This window comes from Petromyzon marinus, chromosome 79 (genome assembly GCF_048934315.1).
Source record: "Petromyzon marinus isolate PM22_M1 ecotype Great Lakes invasive population chromosome 79, UKy_Petmar_22M1.pri1.0, whole genome shotgun sequence".
NCBI classification, from domain to species: Eukaryota; Metazoa; Chordata; class Hyperoartia; order Petromyzontiformes; family Petromyzontidae; genus Petromyzon; species Petromyzon marinus.
Genome location: NC_133745.1, coordinates 22,719,285 through 22,739,425, shown reverse-complemented (window position 1 = coordinate 22,739,425; position 20,141 = coordinate 22,719,285). Strand labels below are relative to the sequence as shown.

Sequence of the window (20,141 nt, the reverse complement as noted above, 5' to 3'; positions counted from 1 at the left end):
TCCTGGCTGAGGGATTTCCCCTCCCCCGGGACCTCACAGAAATGCTCAGAAAATCTGCGAACCTGTTCCTGGTGGTGGTCGGAGATTGGATCACCGTTTTTTCCCCCCCTAATGATGGTTAATAGGTGAGGCGCTGCAGGTTACTTTTTTGATGGAGTTAAAAATGGGGATTTGTGATCGCGGGCCACTGAGGCAGACTCCATCTCCTCAGCAACCCGCGACCACCACCCATCCTTGCAGCGCCTCACGGCTCTCCGAACCTCCGAGCGAAGGCTGCGGCAAGCCTCCTCATTCTCCGACGTGGAATTCTGTAGCCGATGACAGTGGGCCTGTCGCTTTTTCTCAGCCAGCCTGAACACCTCCTCTGTCAGCCAGGCTCTCTGGGGAGGTCTGGACCACGTACCCAAAGCAGCCATTGCAGCTGCATGAGTCACAGTCCTAAACCTCGCCCATTTACCCTCGACATCAGGAGGAGTCGGGGACGATGCCAACCCCAGCCGCAAGCGACCATGAAATTCTCGCTTCCAACTTTCATCAGATAACTGAGACCAGGCCACTTTATGTTGGAATGGGGTCCTGGGTGTACACCCACCACCGGAGTGGAAGAATGGCAGGCGCATCTTACAGATGACTAGTCGATGGTCAGAGGGCAGATCAGCTCCACGGTAGGTCGTGGTGTCAAGGACATGGGCTCGCATCCGCTGGTCCGTCACTATGTAGTCCAGCAGATGTTCTTGCTTGGACCCGGCATGCGTCCATGATGTTGTGTGGATGCGCCGATGCCGGAACAGCGTGTTGGTAATTACAAGCCCATGGGCTGCACAAAAATCTAGCAGCCTCCTACCGTTGTTATTGAGCTGATCTGGCCCATGCCCTCCAATCGCTCCAGACCAGGTGCCAGCATCATGACCAACTCGGGCATTGAAGTCACCCAACATGATGACTCTATCCCTAGGGGCCACTTTAGCCAGCACCTGTGACAGGAGGTCACAGAAGGCATCTGACTCATATCGGCCTCTCTCCCCGTGTCTCTCTCCCCGTGTCTCTCCCCCCGTGTCTCTCTCCCCGCGTCTCTCTCTCCACCATGTCTCTCTCTCCCGTGTCTCTCTTTCCCGTGTCTCTCTCCCCGTGTCTCTCTCTCCACGTGTCTCCCCCCCGTGTCTCTCTCTCCCCGTCTCTCCCCGTGTCTCTCTCCCGTGTCTCTCTCTCCCCGTGTCTCTCTCTCCTCGTGTCTCCCCCCTGTGTGTCTCTCTCCCGTGTCTCTCTCTCCCCGTGTCTCTCTCTCCTCGTGTCTCCCCGTGTCTCCCCGTGTCTCTCTCTCTCCTGTGTCTCTCTCCCCCCGTGTCTCCACCCGTGTCTCTCTCTCCCCGTCTCTCCCCGTGTCTCCCCGTGTCTCTCTCTCCCCGTGTCTCTCCCCCCCCCCGTGTCTCTCTCCCCCGTGTCTCTCTCTCCCCGTCTCTCCCCGTCTCTCCCCGTGTCTCTCTCTCCCCGTCTCTCCCCGTGTCTCTCTCTCCCCCGTCTCTCTCTCCCGTGTCTCTCTCTCTCCCCGTGTCTCCCCCCTGTGTGTCTCTCTCCCGTGTCTCTCTCTCCCCGTGTCTCTCTCTCCCCGTGTCTCCCCGTGTCTCTCTCTCTCCTGTGTCTCTCTCCCCCCGTGTCTCCACCCGTGTCTCTCTCTCCCCGTCTCTCCCCGTGTCTCTCTCTCCACCATGTCTCTCTCCCCCCGTGTGTCTCTCTCCCCCCCGTCTCCCCCCCGTGTCTCTCTCTCCCCGTGTGTCTCTCTCTCCGTGTCTCTCTCTCCCCCGTGTCTCTCTCTCTCCCCTCTCCCCACGGCACCAGACGCCACCACCACCACCACCTCCACCACCACCACCACCACCGCTCCACCACCACCAGCACCACCACCTCCCCGACGCCGCCACCGCCCGCTGATCGACCTCTCCGTGATCCGCCACCGCGGCTTCGTGGTCTATGCGGTGTCGGCCACGCTCATGGTGCTGGGCCTGTTCGTGCCGCCCGTCTTCGTGGTGAGCTACGCCAGGCACCTGGGCACGCCGGACCCCAAGGCGGCGTTCCTCCTCTCCGTCATCGGCCTCGTGGACGTCTTCGCCCGGCCGGCAACGGGCCTCGTCACGGGCGTGGAGCGAGTGCGGCCATACTCCGCCTACCTGCTCAGGTGCAGCACGTGGTGGTGGTGGTGGTGGTGGTGGTGGGTGGTGGTGGTGGTGGTGGGTGGTGGTGGAGAGACACGGGGAGAGAGAGACACGGGGAGAGAGAGACACGGGGAGAGAGAGACACGGGGAGAGAGAGACACGGGGAGAGAGAGACACGGGGAGAGAGAGACACGGGGAGAGAGAGACACGGGGAGAGAGAGACACGGGGAGAGAGAGACACGGGGAGAGAGAGACACGGGGAGAGAGAGACACGGGGAGAGAGAGACACGGGGAGAGAGAGACACGGGGAGAGAGAGACACGGGGAGAGAGAGACACGGGGAGAGAGAGACACGGGGAGAGAGAGACACGGGGAGAGAGAGACACGGGGAGAGAGAGACACGGGGAGAGAGAGACACGGGGAGAGAGAGACACGGGGAGAGAGAGACACGGGGAGAGAGAGACACGGGGAGAGAGAGACACGGGGAGAGAGAGACACGGGGAGAGAGAGACACGGGGAGAGAGAGACACGGGGAGAGAGAGACACGGGGAGAGAGAGACACGGGGAGAGAGAGACACTGGGAGAGAGAGACATTGGGAGAGATGGAGAGAGAGACACGTTGAGAGAGAGACACTGAGAGAGAGACACTGAGAGAGAGACACTGAGAGAGAGACACGGGGAGAGAGACACGGGGAGAGAGAGACACGGGGAGAGAGAGACACGGGGAGAGAGAGACACGGGGAGAGAGAGACACGGGGAGAGAGAGACACGGGGAGAGAGACACACGGAGAGAGAGAGACACGAGCCTCCTCACGGGCGTGGAGCGAGTGCGGCCATACTCCGCCTACCTGCTCAGGTGCAGAGGGTGGGGTGGGTGGTGGAGAGACGCGGGGAGAGAGAGAGACACGGGGAGAGAGAGACATTGGGAGAGACACGGGGAGAGAGACACGGGGAGAGAGAGACACGGGGAGAGAGAGACACGGGGAGAGAGAGACACGGGGAGAGAGAGACACGGGGAGAGAGAGACACTGAGAGAGAGAGACACTGGGAGAGATGGAGAGAGAGACACGTTGAGAGAGAGACACTGAGAGAGAGACACTGAGAGAGAGACACGGGGAGAGAGACACGAGCCTCCTCACGGGCGTGGAGCGAGTGCGGCCATACTCCGCCTACCTGCTCAGGTGCAGAGGGTGGGGTGGGTGGTGGTGGAGACACACGGGGAGAGAGAGACATTGGGAGAGAGAGACGCGGGGAGAGAGAGACGCGGGAGAGAGAGACACTGGGAGAGACACGGGGAGAGAGAGACACTGGGAGAGAGAGACACGGGGAGAGAGAGACATTGGGAGAGAGAGACGCGGGGAGAGAGAGACGCGGGAGAGAGAGACACTGGGAGATACGGGGAGAGACACAGGGAGAGAGAGACACTGGGAGAGATGGAGAGAGACACACTGAGAGAGAGACAGGGAGAGAGAGACATTGGGAGAGAGAGACGCGGGGAGAGAGAGACGCGGGAGAGAGAGACACTGGGAGAGACACGGGGAGAGAGAGACACTGGGAGAGAGAGACACGGGGAGAGAGAGACATTGGGAGAGAGAGACGCGGGGAGAGAGAGACGCGGGAGAGAGAGACACTGGGAGATACGGGGAGAGACACAGGGAGAGAGAGACACTGGGAGAGATGGAGAGAGACACACTGAGAGAGAGACAGGGAGAGAGAGACACAGGGAGAGAGAGACACTGGGAGAGATGGAGAGAGACACACTGAGAGAGAGACACGGAGAGAGAGACACAGGGAGAGAGAGACACTGGGAGAGATGGAGAGAGAGACACGGGGAGAGAGAGACACGGGAGAGAGAGACACTGGGAGAGATGGAGAGAGAGACACGGGGTGAGAGAGAGACACGGGGAGAGAGAGACACGGGGAGAGATGGAGAGAGACACGGGGAGAGAGACACACGGGGAGAGAGACACACGGAGAGAGAGACACTGAGAGAGACACGGAGAGAGAGACACTGAGAGAGAGACACTGAGAGAGAGACACTGAGAGAGAGACACTGAGAGAGAGACACTGAGAGAGAGACACTGAGAGAGAGACACTGAGAGAGAGACACGGGGAGAGAGACACTGAGAGAGAGACACTGAGAGAGAGACACTGAGAGAGAGACACTGAGAGAGAGACACTGAGAGAGAGACACTGAGAGAGAGACACTGAGAGAGAGACACTGAGAGAGAGACACTGAGAGAGAGACACTGAGAGAGAGACACTGAGAGAGAGAGACACTGAGAGAGAGAGACACTGAGAGAGAGAGACACTGAGAGAGAGACACTGAGAGAGAGACACTGAGAGAGAGACACTGAGAGAGAGACACTGAGAGAGAGACACTGAGAGAGAGACACTGAGAGAGAGACACTGAGAGAGAGACACTGAGAGAGAGACACTGAGAGAGAGACACTGAGAGAGAGACACTGAGAGAGAGACACTGAGAGAGAGACACTGAGAGAGAGACACTGAGAGAGAGACACTGAGAGAGAGACACTGAGAGAGAGACACTGAGAGAGAGACACGAGCCTCCTCACGGGCGTGGAGCGAGTGCGGCCATACTCCGCCTACCTGCTCAGGTGCAGCACGTGGTTGGGGGTGGGTGGTGACGGTGGTGGTGAGATACGGGGAGAGAGAGACATTGGGAGAGAGACGGGGAGAGAGAGACACGGGGAGAGAGAGACACGGGGAGAGAGAGACACGGGAAGAGAGACACGGGGAGAGAGAGACGCGGGGAGAGAGAGACACGGGGAGAGAGAGACACGGGGAGAGAGAGACTCTGGGAGAGACGGGGAGAGACACTGGGAGAGAGAGACGGTGAGAGAGACACGGTGAGAGAGACACACGGGGAGAGAGAGACGCGGGGAGAGAGACGCGGGGAGAGAGAGACGCGGGGAGAGAGAGAGACACGGGGAGAGAGAGACACGGGGAGAGATGGAGAGAGACACGGGGAGAGAGACACGAGCCTCCTCACGGGCGTGGAGCGAGTGCGGCCATACTCCGCCTACCTGCTCAGGTGCAGCACGTGGTGGTGGGGTGGGTGGTGACGGTGGTGGTGAGATACGGGGAGAGAGAGACATTGGGAGAGAGACGGGGAGAGAGACACGGGGAGAGAGAGACACGGGGAGAGAGAGACACTGGGAGAGAGAGAGACACAGGGAGAGAGAGACACTGGGAGAGATGGAGAGAGACACAGGGAGAGACACGGGGTGAGAGAGAGACACGGGGAGAGAGAGACACTGGGAGAGAGAGACACTGGGAGAGATGGAGAGAGAGACACGGGGTGAGAGAGAGACACGGGGAGAGAGAGACACTGGGAGAGAGAGAGAGACACAGGGAGAGAGAGACACTGGGAGAGATGGAGAGAGACACAGGGAGAGACACGGGGAGAGAGAGACACTGGGAGAGAGAGACACTGGGAGAGATGGAGAGAGAGACACGGGGTGAGAGAGAGACACGGAGAGAGAGACACTGGGAGAGAGAGACACTGGGAGAGATGGAGAGAGAGACACAGGGAGAGAGAGACAAGGAGAGAGAGAGACACAGGGAGAGAGAGACACAGGGAGAGAGAGACACTGAGAGAGAGACACGGGGAGAGAGACACTGAGAGAGACACGGGGAGAGAGAGACACGGGGAGAGAGAGACACGGGGAGAGAGACACGGGGAGAGAGACACGGGGTGAGAGAGACACGGTGAGAGAGAGACGGGGAGAGAGAGACACGGGAAGAGAGAGACTCTGGGAGAGACGGGGAGAGAGAGACACTGAGAGAGAGACACGGGGAGAGAGAGACACGGGGAGAGAGAGACATTGGGAGAGAGAGACAGTGAGAGAGAGAGACACTGGGAGACACGGGGAGAGAGAGACACGGTGAGAGAGACACGGGGAGAGAGACACGGGGAGAGAGAGACACGGGGAGAGAGAGACACGGGGAGAGAGAGACACGGGGAGAGAGACACGGGGTGAGAGAGACACGGTGAGAGAGAGACGGGGAGAGAGAGACACGGGAAGAGAGAGACTCTGGGAGAGACGGGGAGAGAGAGACACTGAGAGAGAGACACGGGGAGAGAGAGACACGGGGAGAGAGAGACATTGGGAGAGAGAGACACTGAGAGAGAGAGACACTGGGAGACACGGGGAGAGAGAGACACGGTGAGAGAGACACGGGGAGAGAGAGACACGGGGAGAGAGAGACACGGGGAGAGAGAGACACGGGGAGAGAGAGACACGGGGAGAGAGAGACACGGGGAGAGAGAGACACGGGGAGAGAGAGACACGGGGAGAGAGAGACACGGGGAGAGAGAGACACGGGGAGAGAGAGACACGGGGAGAGAGAGACACGGGGAGAGAGAGACACGGGGAGAGAGAGACACGGGGAGAGAGAGACACGGGGAGAGAGACAAGGGGTGAGAGAGACACGGTGAGAGAGAGACACGGGGAGAGAGAGACACGGAGAGAGAGAGAGACATTGGGAGAGAGAGACACGGAGAGAGACACGGGGAGAGAGAGACACGGGGAGAGAGAGACATTGGGGGAGAGACACGGGGAGAGAGAGACACGGGGAGAGATGGAGAGAGACACTGAGAGAGAGACACGGGGAGAGAGACACTGGGAGAGAGAGACACTGGGAGAGATGGAGAGAGAGACACGGGGTGAGAGAGAGACACGGGGAGAGAGAGACACTGGGAGAGAGAGAGAGACACAGGGAGAGAGAGACACTGGGAGAGATGGAGAGAGACACAGGGAGAGACACGGGGAGAGAGAGACACTGGGAGAGAGAGACACTGGGAGAGATGGAGAGAGAGACACGGGGTGAGAGAGAGACACGGAGAGAGAGACACTGGGAGAGAGAGACACTGGGAGAGATGGAGAGAGAGACACAGGGAGAGAGAGACACGGAGAGAGAGAGACACAGGGAGAGAGAGACACAGGGAGAGAGAGACACTGAGAGAGAGACACGGGGAGAGAGACACTGAGAGAGACACGGGGAGAGAGAGACACGGGGAGAGAGAGACACGGGGAGAGAGACACGGGGAGAGAGACACGGGGTGAGAGAGACACGGTGAGAGAGAGACGGGGAGAGAGAGACACGGGAAGAGAGAGACTCTGGGAGAGACGGGGAGAGAGAGACACTGAGAGAGAGACACGGGGAGAGAGAGACACGGGGAGAGAGAGACATTGGGAGAGAGAGACAGTGAGAGAGAGAGACACTGGGAGACACGGGGAGAGAGAGACACGGTGAGAGAGACACGGGGAGAGAGACACGGGGAGAGAGAGACACGGGGAGAGAGAGACACGGGGAGAGAGAGACACGGGGAGAGAGAGACACTGGGAGAGAGAGACACTGGGAGAGATGGAGAGAGAGACACGGGGTGAGAGAGAGACACGGAGAGAGAGACACTGGGAGAGAGAGACACTGGGAGAGATGGAGAGAGAGAGACACAGGGAGAGAGAGACACGGAGAGAGAGAGACACAGGGAGAGAGAGACACAGGGAGAGAGAGACACTGAGAGAGAGACACGGGGAGAGAGACACTGAGAGAGACACGGGGAGAGAGAGACACGGGGAGAGAGAGACACGGGGAGAGAGACACGGGGAGAGATGGAGAGAGAGACACAGGGAGAGAGAGACTCGGAGAGAGAGAGACACAGGGAGAGAGAGACACTGAGAGAGAGACACGGGGAGAGAGACACTGAGAGAGACACGGGGAGAGAGAGACACGGGGAGAGAGAGACACGGGGAGAGAGACACGGGGAGAGAGACACGGGGTGAGAGAGACACGGTGAGAGAGAGACGGGGAGAGAGAGACACGGGAAGAGAGAGACTCTGGGAGAGACGGGGAGAGAGAGACACTGAGAGAGAGACACGGGGAGAGAGAGACACGGGGAGAGAGAGACATTGGGAGAGAGAGACAGTGAGAGAGAGAGACACTGGGAGACACGGGGAGAGAGAGACACGGTGAGAGAGACACGGGGAGAGAGACACGGGGAGAGAGAGACACGGGGAGAGAGAGACACGGGGAGAGAGACACGGGGTGAGAGAGACACGGTGAGAGAGAGACGGGGAGAGAGAGACACGGGAAGAGAGAGACTCTGGGAGAGACGGGGAGAGAGAAACACTGAGAGAGAGACACGGGGAGAGAGAGACACGGGGAGAGAGAGACATTGGGAGAGAGAGACACTGAGAGAGAGAGACACTGGGAGACACGGGGAGAGAGAGACACGGTGAGAGAGACACGGGGAGAGAGAGACACGGTGAGAGAGAGACACGGGGAGAGAGAGACACGGGGAGAGAGAGACACGGGGAGAGAGAGACACGGGGAGAGAGAGACACGGGGAGAGAGAGACACGGGGAGAGAGAGACACGGGGAGAGAGAGACACGGGGAGAGAGAGACACGGGGAGAGAGAGACACGGGGAGAGAGAGACACGGGGAGAGAGAGACACGGGGAGAGAGACAAGGGGTGAGAGAGACACGGTGAGAGAGAGACACGGGGAGAGAGAGACACGGAGAGAGAGAGACATTGGGAGAGAGAGACACGGAGAGAGACACGGGGAGAGAGAGACACGGGGAGAGAGAGACATTGGGGGAGAGACACGGGGAGAGAGAGACACGGGGAGAGATGGAGAGAGACACTGAGAGAGAGACACGGGGAGAGAGACACTGGGAGAGAGAGACACTGGGAGAGATGGAGAGAGAGACACGGGGTGAGAGAGAGACACGGGGAGAGAGAGACACTGGGAGAGAGAGAGAGACACAGGGAGAGAGAGACACTGGGAGAGATGGAGAGAGACACAGGGAGAGACACGGGGAGAGAGAGACACTGGGAGAGAGAGACACTGGGAGAGATGGAGAGAGAGACACGGGGTGAGAGAGAGACACGGAGAGAGAGACACTGGGAGAGAGAGACACTGGGAGAGATGGAGAGAGAGACACAGGGAGAGAGAGACACGGAGAGAGAGAGACACAGGGAGAGAGAGACACAGGGAGAGAGAGACACTGAGAGAGAGACACGGGGAGAGAGACACTGAGAGAGACACGGGGAGAGAGAGACACGGGGAGAGAGAGACACGGGGAGAGAGACACGGGGAGAGAGACACGGGGTGAGAGAGACACGGTGAGAGAGAGACGGGGAGAGAGAGACACGGGAAGAGAGAGACTCTGGGAGAGACGGGGAGAGAGAGACACTGAGAGAGAGACACGGGGAGAGAGAGACACGGGGAGAGAGAGACATTGGGAGAGAGAGACAGTGAGAGAGAGAGACACTGGGAGACACGGGGAGAGAGAGACACGGTGAGAGAGACACGGGGAGAGAGACACGGGGAGAGAGAGACACGGGGAGAGAGAGACACGGGGAGAGAGAGACACGGGGAGAGAGAGACACGGGGAGAGAGAGACACTGGGAGAGAGAGACACTGGGAGAGATGGAGAGAGAGACACGGGGTGAGAGAGAGACACGGAGAGAGAGACACTGGGAGAGAGAGACACTGGGAGAGATGGAGAGAGAGACACAGGGAGAGAGAGACACGGAGAGAGAGAGACACAGGGAGAGAGAGACACAGGGAGAGAGAGACACTGAGAGAGAGACACGGGGAGAGAGACACTGAGAGAGACACGGGGAGAGAGAGACACGGGGAGAGAGAGACACGGGGAGAGAGACACGGGGAGAGAGACACGGGGTGAGAGAGACACGGTGAGAGAGAGACGGGGAGAGAGAGACACGGGAAGAGAGAGACTCTGGGAGAGACGGGGAGAGAGAGACACTGAGAGAGAGACACGGGGAGAGAGAGACACGGGGAGAGAGAGACATTGGGAGAGAGAGACAGTGAGAGAGAGAGACACTGGGAGACACGGGGAGAGAGAGACACAGTGAGAGAGACACGGGGAGAGAGACACGGGGAGAGAGAGAGACACGGGGAGAGAGAGACACGGGGAGAGAGAGACACGGGGAGAGAGACACGGGGTGAGAGAGACACGGTGAGAGAGAGACGGGGAGAGAGAGACACGGGAAGAGAGAGACTCTGGGAGAGACGGGGAGAGAGAGACACTGAGAGAGAGACACGGGGAGAGAGAGACACGGGGAGAGAGAGACACGGGGAGAGAGAGACACGGGGAGAGAGAGACACGGGGAGAGAGAGACACGGGGAGAGAGAGACACGGGGAGAGAGAGACACGGGGAGAGAGAGACACGGGGAGAGAGAGACACGGGGAGAGAGAGACACGGGGAGAGAGAGACACGGGGAGAGAGAGACACGGGGAGAGAGAGACACGGGGAGAGAGACAAGGGGTGAGAGAGACACGGTGAGAGAGAGACACGGGGAGAGAGAGACACGGAGAGAGAGAGACATTGGGAGAGAGAGACACGGAGAGAGACACGGGGAGAGAGAGACACGGGGAGAGAGAGACATTGGGGGAGAGACACGGGGAGAGAGAGACACGGGGAGAGATGGAGAGAGACACTGAGAGAGAGACACGGGGAGAGAGACACTGGGAGAGAGAGAGACACTGGGAGAGATGGAGAGAGAGACACGGGGTGAGAGAGAGACACGGGGAGAGAGAGACACTGGGAGAGAGAGAGAGACACAGGGAGAGAGAGACACTGGGAGAGATGGAGAGAGACACAGGGAGAGACACGGGGAGAGAGAGACACTGGGAGAGAGAGACACTGGGAGAGATGGAGAGAGAGACACGGGGTGAGAGAGAGACACGGAGAGAGAGACACTGGGAGAGAGAGACACTGGGAGAGATGGAGAGAGAGACACAGGGAGAGAGAGACACGGAGAGAGAGAGACACAGGGAGAGAGAGACACAGGGAGAGAGAGACACTGAGAGAGAGACACGGGGAGAGAGACACTGAGAGAGACACGGGGAGAGAGAGACACGGGGAGAGAGAGACACGGGGAGAGAGACACGGGGAGAGAGACACGGGGTGAGAGAGACACGGTGAGAGAGAGACGGGGAGAGAGAGACACGGGAAGAGAGAGACTCTGGGAGAGACGGGGAGAGAGAGACACTGAGAGAGAGACACGGGGAGAGAGAGACACGGGGAGAGAGAGACATTGGGAGAGAGAGACAGTGAGAGAGAGAGACACTGGGAGACACGGGGAGAGAGAGACACGGTGAGAGAGACACGGGGAGAGAGACACGGGGAGAGAGAGACACGGGGAGAGAGAGACACGGGGAGAGAGAGACACGGGGAGAGAGAGACACGGGGAGAGAGACACGGGGTGAGAGAGACACGGTGAGAGAGAGACGGGGAGAGAGAGACACGGGAAGAGAGAGACTCTGGGAGAGACGGGGAGAGAGAGACACTGAGAGAGAGACACGGGGAGAGAGAGACACGGGGAGAGAGAGACATTGGGAGAGAGAGACACTGAGAGAGAGAGACACTGGGAGACACGGGGAGAGAGAGACACGGTGAGAGAGACACGGGGAGAGAGAGACACGGGGAGAGAGAGACACGGGGAGAGAGAGACACGGGGAGAGAGAGACACGGGGAGAGAGAGACACGGGGAGAGAGAGACACGGGGAGAGAGAGACACGGGGAGAGAGAGACACGGGGAGAGAGAGACACGGGGAGAGAGAGACACGGGGAGAGAAAGACACGGGGAGAGAGAGACACGGGGAGAGAGAGACACGGGGAGAGAGACAAGGGGTGAGAGAGACACGGTGAGAGAGAGACACGGGGAGAGAGAGACACGGAGAGAGAGAGACATTGGGAGAGAGAGACACGGAGAGAGACACGGGGAGAGAGAGACACGGGGAGAGAGAGACATTGGGGGAGAGACACGGGGAGAGAGAGACACGGGGAGAGATGGAGAGAGACACTGAGAGAGAGACACGGGGAGAGAGACACGGAGAGAGAGACACGGGGTGAGAGACACTGAGAGAGAGACACGGGGTGAGAGACACTGAGAGAGAGACACGGGGAGAGAGACACGGGGTGAGAAAGACACGGTGAGAGAGAGACGGGGAGAGGGAGACACGGGGAGAGAGAGACACGGGGAGAGAGAGACACGGGGAGAGAGAGACACGGGGAGAGAGAGACACGGGGAGAGAGAGACACGGGGAGAGAGAGACACGGGGAGAGATGGAGAGAGACACGGCGAGAGATGGAGAGAGACACGGCGAGAGATGGAGAGAGACACGGCGAGAGATGGAGAGAGACACGGGGAGAGATGGAGAGAGACACGGGGAGAGATGGAGAGAGACACGGGGAGAGATGGAGAGAGACACGGGGAGAGATGGAGAGAGACACGGGGAGAGATGGAGAGACAAACTGGGAGAGATGGAGAGAGACACGGGGAGAGATGGAGAGAGACACGGGGAGAGATGGAGAGAGACACGGGGAGAGATGGAGAGAGACACGGGGAGAGATGGAGAGAGACACGGGGAGAGATGGAGAGAGACACGGGGAGAGATGGAGAGAGACACGGGGAGAGATGGAGAGAGACACGGGGAGAGATGGAGAGAGACACGGGGAGAGATGGAGAGAGACACGGGGAGAGATGGAGAGAGACACTGAGAGAGAGACACTGAGAGAGAGACACTGAGAGAGAGACACTGAGAGAGAGACACTGAGAGAGAGACACTGAGAGAGAGACACTGAGAGAGAGACACTGAGAGAGAGACACTGAGAGAGAGACACGGGGTGATAGAGACACTGGGAGAGAGAGACACTGGGAGAGAGAGACACTGGGAGAGATGGAGAGAGACACGGTGTCAGAGAGACACGGTGAGAGAGACACTGAGAGAGAGACACGGGGAGAGACGGGGAGAGAGAGACACGGAGAGAGAGACACGGGGAGAGATGGAGAGAGACACAGGGAGGGAGAGACACGGGGAGAAAGAGACACGGGGAGAGAGAGACACTGGGAGAGATGGAGAGAGACACAGGGAGAGATGGAGAGAGACACGGGGAGAGAGAGACACGGGGGGAGAGAGACACGGGGAGAGAGAGACACGGGGAGAGAGAGACACGGGGAGAGAGACATGGGGAGAGACTCTCTCACCGTGTCTCAGTCTCCCCGTGTCTCTCTCTCTCCCCGTGTCTCTCTGTCTCCGTGTCTCTCTATCTCCGTGTCTCTCTGTCTCTCTCTCCCCATGTCTCCGTGTCTCTGTCTCCCTGTCCCCGTGTCTCCGCCGAGTAGCTTTGCGATGATCTTCAATGGCACGGCCGACCTCCTGGGCTCCCTGGCCAGCACCTACGCCGGTATAGCCGTGTCTCTCTGTCTCACCGTGTCTCTCTCTCCCCGTGTCTCTCTGTCTCCCTGTCCCCGTGTCTCTGTCTCTCCGCCGAGTAGCTTCGCGATGATCTTCAATGGCACGGCCGACCTCCTGGGCTCCCTGGCCAGCACCTACACCGGTATCGCCGTGTCTCTGTCTCACCGTGTCTCTCTCTCCCCGTGTCTCCGTGTCTCTGTCTCCCTGTCCCCGTGTCTCCACCGAGTAGCTTCGCGATGATCTTCAACGGCACGGCCGACCTCCTGGGCTCCCTGGCCAGCACCTACGCCGGTATCGCCGTGTCTCTGTCTCACCGTGTCTCTCTCACCGTGTCTCTCTCTCCCCGTGTCCCCGTGTCTCTGTCTCTCCGCCGAGTAGCTTCGCGATGATCTTCAACGGCACGGCCGACCTCCTGGGCTCCCTGGCCAGCACCTACGCTGGTATAGCCGTGTCTCTCTGTCTCTCCGTGTCTCTCTGTCTCACCGTGTCTCTCTCTCTCTCCGTGTCTCTGTCTCCCTGTCCCCGTGTCTCCGCCGAGTAGCTTCGCAATGATCTTCAACGGCACGGCCGATCTCCTGGGCTCCCTGGCCAGCACCTACGCCGGTATCGCCGTGTCTCTCTGTCTCACCGTGTCTCTCTCTCTCCCCGTGTCTCAGTGTCTCTGTCTCCCTGTCCCCGTGTCTCCGCCGAGTAGCTTCGCGATGATCTTCAATGGCACGGCCGACCTCCTGGGCTCCCTTACCAGCACCTACGCCGGTATAGCCGTGTCTCTGTCTCACCGTGTCTCTGTCTCACCGTGTCTCTCTCTCCCCGTGTCTCCGTGTCTCTGTCTCTCCGCCGAGTAGCTTCGCGATGATCTTCAACGGCACGGCCGACCTCCTGGGCTCCCTGGCCAGCACCTACGCCGTGTCTCTGTCTCTCTGTCTCACCGTGTCTCTCTCTCCCCGTGTCTCCGTGTCTCTGTCTCTCCGCCGAGTAGCTTCGCGATGATCTTCAATGGCACGGCCGACCTCCTGGGCTCCCTGGCCAGCACCTACGCCGTGTCTCTGTCTCTCTGTCTCACCGTGTCTCTCTGTCTCCCTGTCCCCGTGTCTCCGCCGAGTAGCTTCGCGATGATCTTCAATGGCACGGCCGACCTCCTGGGCTCCCTGGCCAGCACCTACGCCGGTATAGCCGTGTCTCTCTGTCTCTCCGTGTCTCTCTGTCTCACCGTGTCTCTCTCTCTCTCCGTGTCTCTGTCTCCCTGTCCCCGTGTCTCCGCCGAGTAGCTTCGCGATGATCTTCAACGGCACGGCCGACCTCCTGGGCTCCCTGGCCAGCACCTACGCCGGTATAGCCGTGTCTCTCTGTCTCTCCGTGTCTCTCTCTCTCTCCATGTCTCTGTCTCTCCGCCGAGTAGCTTCGCGATGATCTTCAACGGCACGGCCGACCTCCTGGGCTCCCTGGCCAGCACCTACGCCGTGTCTCTGTCTCTCTGTCTCACCGTGTCTCTCTGTCTCCCTGTCCCCGTGTCTCCGCCGAGTAGCTTCGCGATGATCTTCAATGGCACGGCCGACCTCCTGGGCTCCCTGGCCAGCACCTACGCCGTGTCTCTGTCTCTCTGTCTCACCGTGTCTCTGTCTCCCTGTCCCCCTGTCCCCGTGTCTCCCCGTGTCTCCGCCGAGTAGCTTCGCGATGATCTTCAACGGCACGGCCGACCTCCTGGGCTCCCTGGCCAGCACCTACGCCGTGTCTCTGTCTCTCTGTCTCACCGTGTCTCTCTCTCCCCGTGTCTCCGTGTCTCTGTGTCTCCGCCGAGTAGCTTCGCGATGATCTTCAATGGCACGGCCGACCTCCTGGGCTCCCTGGCCAGCACCTATGCCGGTATCGCCGTCTTCTGTGTCTTCTTCGGCATCTCGTACGGGATGGTGGGCGCTCTGCAGTTCGAGGTCCTCATGGGGCTGACGGGGCCGGAGACATTCCCCTCGGCGCTCGGACTCGTCCTCCTGATGGAGGCCGGAGCCGTACTCGTCGGACCTCCTGGAGCGGGTGAGGGGTGGTGGTGGTGGTGGGTGGTGGTGGTGACGGTGGTGGTGGTGGGTGGTGACGGTGGTGGTGGTGGTGGTGGTAGTGGTGGTAGTGGTGGTAGTAGTAGTAGTGGTGGTAGTGGTAGTAGTGGTGGTAGTGGTGCTGGTGGTGGTGGTGGTAGTGGTGGTGGTAGTGGTGGTGGTAGTAGTGGTAGTAGTAGTGGTAGTAGTAGTGGTAGTGATGGTAGTAGTAGTGGTAGTGATGGTAGTAGTGGTAGTAGTAGTGGTAGTGATGGTAGTAGTAGTGGTAGTGATGGTAGTAGTGGTAGTAGTAGTGGTAGTAGTAGTGGTAGTAGTAGTAGTGGTAGTAGTAGTGATGGTAGTGGTAGTAGTGGTAGTAGTAGTGGTATTAGTAGTGGTAGTAGTGGTAGTGGTAGTAGTGGTAGTAGTGGTAGTAGTAGTGGTAGTAGTGGTAGTAGTAGTGGTAGTGATGGTAGTAGTAGTGGTAGTGATGGTAGTGATGGTAGTGATGGTAGTAGTAGTGGTAGTAGTGGTAGTAGTGGTGGTAGTAGTGGTAGTAGTAGTAGTGGTAGTAGTGGTAGTAGTAGTGGTAGTGATGGTAGTGGTAGTAGTGGTAGTAGTAGTGGTAGTGATGGTAGTAGTAGTAGTGGTAGTAGTAGTGGTAGTGATGGTAGTAGTAGTAGTGTTAGTAGTGGTAGTAGTAGTGGTAGTAGTAGTGGTAGTGATGGTAGTAGTAGTAGTGGTAGTAGTAGTGGTAGTAGTAGTAGTGGTAGTAGTGGTAGTAGTGGTAGTAGTAGTGGTAGTAGTAGTGGTAGTAGTGGTGGTAGTGATGGTAGTAGTAGTAGTAGTAGTGTTAGTAGTAGTGGTAGTGATGGTAGTGATGGTAGTAGTGGTGGTAGTAGTAGTGGTAGTAGTAGTGGTAGTAGTGGTGGTAGTGATGGTAGTGATGGTAGTAGTAATAGTAGTGTTAGTAGTAGTGGTAGTGATGGTAGTGATGGTAGTGGTGGTAGTGTTAGTAGTAGTGGTAGTAGTGGTAGTGATGGTAGTAGTGATGATAGTGATGGTAGTGATATCATCTCAACACCTGACCACAATCCCATCACCGGTGACCACCCCACCCCCACCCACCCCACCTTCCCCCCACCTTCCCCCCACCTTCCCCCCACCTTCCCCCCACCTTCCCCCCACCAGGTCGCCTGGTGGACTACACCCACAGCTACGTGTACATCTTCTACCTGGCAGGCGCCGAGGTGCTCTTGGCCGGCCTCGTCCTAGCCCTGGGGGCTCTTCTGTGCCTCAGGGGCAACCACAACCACCAGCACGACCACGCCCACCAACACGTGGGCGGGGCAGCAGCGGCGGTGGGCGGGGCAACGGCGGGGGCGACCAATGGGCAGGGAGACACGGAGACGCGCGTGTGACGTAGGGGGGGGGGGGGTGTGTGGGGGGGGGGGGGTGTGGGGGTCTGACTAGCCACTCAGCTACTCACTCAGCTACTCACTCACTCAGCTACTCACTCACTCAGCTACTCACTCAGCTACTCACTCACCTACTCACTCACTCAGCTACTCACTCACTCACTCACCTACTCACTCAGCTACTCACTCACTCAGCTACTCACTCAGCTACTCACTCAGCTACTCACTCAGCTACTCACTCACTCAGCTACTCACTCACTCAGCTACTCACTCAGCTACTCACTCACCTACTCACTCACTCAGCTACTCACTCAGCTACTCACTCACCTACTCACTCACTCAGCTACTCACTCACTCAGCTACTCACTCAGCTACTCACTCAGCTACTCACTCACTCAGCTACTCACTCAGCTACTCACTCAGCTACTCACTCAGCTACTCACTCAGCTACTCACTCACTCAGCTACTCACTCAGCTACTCACTCAGCTACTCACTCACCTACTCACCCACTCAGCTACTCACTCAGCTACTCACTCAGCTACTCACTCACTCAGCTACTCACTCAGCTACTCACTCAGCTACTCACTCACTCAGCTACTCACTCACTCAGCTACTCACTCAGCTACTCACTCACCTAATCACTCACTCACCTACTCACCTACTCACTCACTCACCTACCCACTCACCTACTCACTCAGCTACTCACTCACTCAGCTACTCACTCAGCTACTCACTCAGCTACTCACTCAGCTACTCACTCACTCAGCTACTCACTCAGCTACTCACTCACTCACCTACTCACTCACTCACCTACTCACTCAGCTACTCACTCACCTACTCACTCACCAACCTGCTCACTCACTCACCTACACACTCAGCTACTCACTCAGCTACTCACTCACCTACTCACTCACCAACCTGCTCACCTACTCACTCACTCACTCACCTACTCACTCACCTACTCACTCAGCTACTCACTCAGCTACTCACTCAGCTACTCACTCACCAACCTGCTCACCTACTCACTCACTCACTCACCTACTCACTCACCTACTCACTCAGCTACTCACTCACCTACTCACTCAGCTACTCACTCAGCTACTCACTCAGCTACTCACTCAGCTACTCACTCACTCAGCTACTCACTCACCTACTCACTCAGCTACTCACTCACTCACTCACCAACCTACTCACTCACTCACTCAGCTACTCACTCAGCTACTCACTCAGCTACTCACTCAGCTACTCACTCACCAACCTGCTCACCTACTCACTCACTCACCTACTCACCTACTCACTCACCTACTCACTCACTCACCTACTCACTCACCTACTCACTCACCTACTCACTCACCTACTCACTCACCTACTCACTCGCCTACTCACTCACTCACTCGCCTACTCACTCAGCTACTCACTCACCAACCTACTCACTCACTCACCTACACACTCACCTACTCACTCACTCACTCACCCACTCAGCTAAACACTCACCTACTCACTCACTCACCTACCCACTCAGCTACACACTCACTCACCTACCCACTCAGCTACACACTCACTCACCTACTCACTCACTCACCCACTCAGCTACTCACTCACCTACTCACTCACTCACCTACTCACCTACTCACTCACCTGCTCACCTACCCACTCAGCTACTCACTCACCAACCTGCTCACCTACTCACTCACCTACTCACTCACCAACCTGCTCACCTACTCACTCACCTACTCACTCACTCACCTACTCACTCACCTACTCACTCACTCACCTACCCACTCAGCTACACACTCACTCACCTACTCACTCACTCACCCACTCAGCTACTCACTCACCTACTCACTCACTCACTCACCTACTCACCTACCCACTCAGCTACTCACTCACCTACTCACTCACCAATCTGCTCACCTACTCACTCACCTACACACTCACCTACTCACTCACCTACTCACTCACCCACTCAGCTACTCACTCAGCTACTCACTCACCTACTCACTCACCTACTCACCTACTCACTCACCTACCTGCCTACCCACTCACCTACTCACTCACCTACCTGCTCACCCGCTCACCCATTCACCTACCTGCTCACCCACTCACCTACCTGCTCACCCACTCACTCACCCACTCACTCACCCACTCACCCACCCAATCACTCACCCACTCATTCACTCATTCACCCACTCACTCACTCACCCACTCACTCACTCACCCACTCACTCACCCACTCACTCACCCACTCACTCACCCATCCACCCACTCACTCACGCACTGTGTGTGTGAGTGGGGAGCGGTGGTGCAGTGGTTAGCGCACTGTGTGTGAGTGGGGAGTGGTGGTGCAGTGGTTAGCGCACTGTGTGTGTGTGGGGAGTGGTGGTGCAGTGGTTAGCGCACTGTGTGTGTGAGTGGGGAGTGGTGGTGCAGTGGTTAGCGCACTGTGTGTGTGAGTGGGGAGTGGTGGTGCAGTGGTTAGCGCACTGTGTAAGTGTGGGCAGTGGTGGTCACGTGGAAGGGAGAGACAAAGGCGGCCGTGCGTGGTGCTGTATGTAGCCACAGTGCCGGTAGCCTTCATAGGTGCTCGCGAGCAGCACTTGCCCCTACAGCCCTGCTAGAGGCTACCTGGGGGAGCTTTGTCTGTGTGTGTCTAACACTGCACTTGCCCCTACAGCCCTGCTAGAGGCTACCTGGGGGAGCTTTGTCTGTGTGTCTAACACAGCACTTGCGCTTACAGCCCCCTGCTAGAGGCTACCTGGGGGAGCTTTGTCTGTGTGTCTAACACAGCACTTGCCCCTACAGCCCTGCTAGAGGCTACCTGGGGGAGCTTTGTCTCTTCATGGAAGTCGAAAATTAAAGTCGCCACCCAAACTGCTAACCGAGCCGTGTCGATTTGTGAACAACACCACCATCATCATCATCACCACCACCACCATCATCACCATCATCACCACCACCATCATCACCACCACCACCATCACCACCACCATCATCACCACCACCACCACCACCATCACCACCACCACCATCATCATCACCACCACCACCATCATCACCATCATCACCACCACCATCATCATCACCATCATCACCACCACCATCATCACCACCACCACCATCACCACCACCATCATCACCACCACCACCACCACCATCACCACCACCACCATCATCATCACCACCACCATCATCACCACCACCACCACCATCATCACCATCACCACCATCACCACCACCATCATCACCACCACCACCACCACCATCACCACCACCACCATCATCATCA

At 58.1% G+C, this 20,141-nt stretch overlaps 1 protein-coding gene across 2 annotated transcripts in view; it reads left to right on the top strand.

Moving 5' to 3' along the window:
- The window catches only part of LOC116937369 (monocarboxylate transporter 4-like), a 43,856-nt gene extending 26,996 nt beyond the window's left edge, over nucleotides 1-16,860 (top strand). For both annotated transcript variants that reach the window (XM_076057020.1, XM_076057019.1), the window contains exons 5-7: nucleotides 1,837-2,173; nucleotides 15,211-15,437; nucleotides 16,628-16,860. In XM_076057020.1, the coding sequence (XP_075913135.1) occupies nucleotides 1,837-2,173; nucleotides 15,211-15,437; nucleotides 16,628-16,857 (794 nt within the window). In that variant the 3' untranslated portion in view covers nucleotides 16,858-16,860. The remainder of the gene's footprint in view (nucleotides 1-1,836; nucleotides 2,174-15,210; nucleotides 15,438-16,627) is intronic.
- Nucleotides 16,861-20,141: the final 3,281 nt, after the last annotated feature.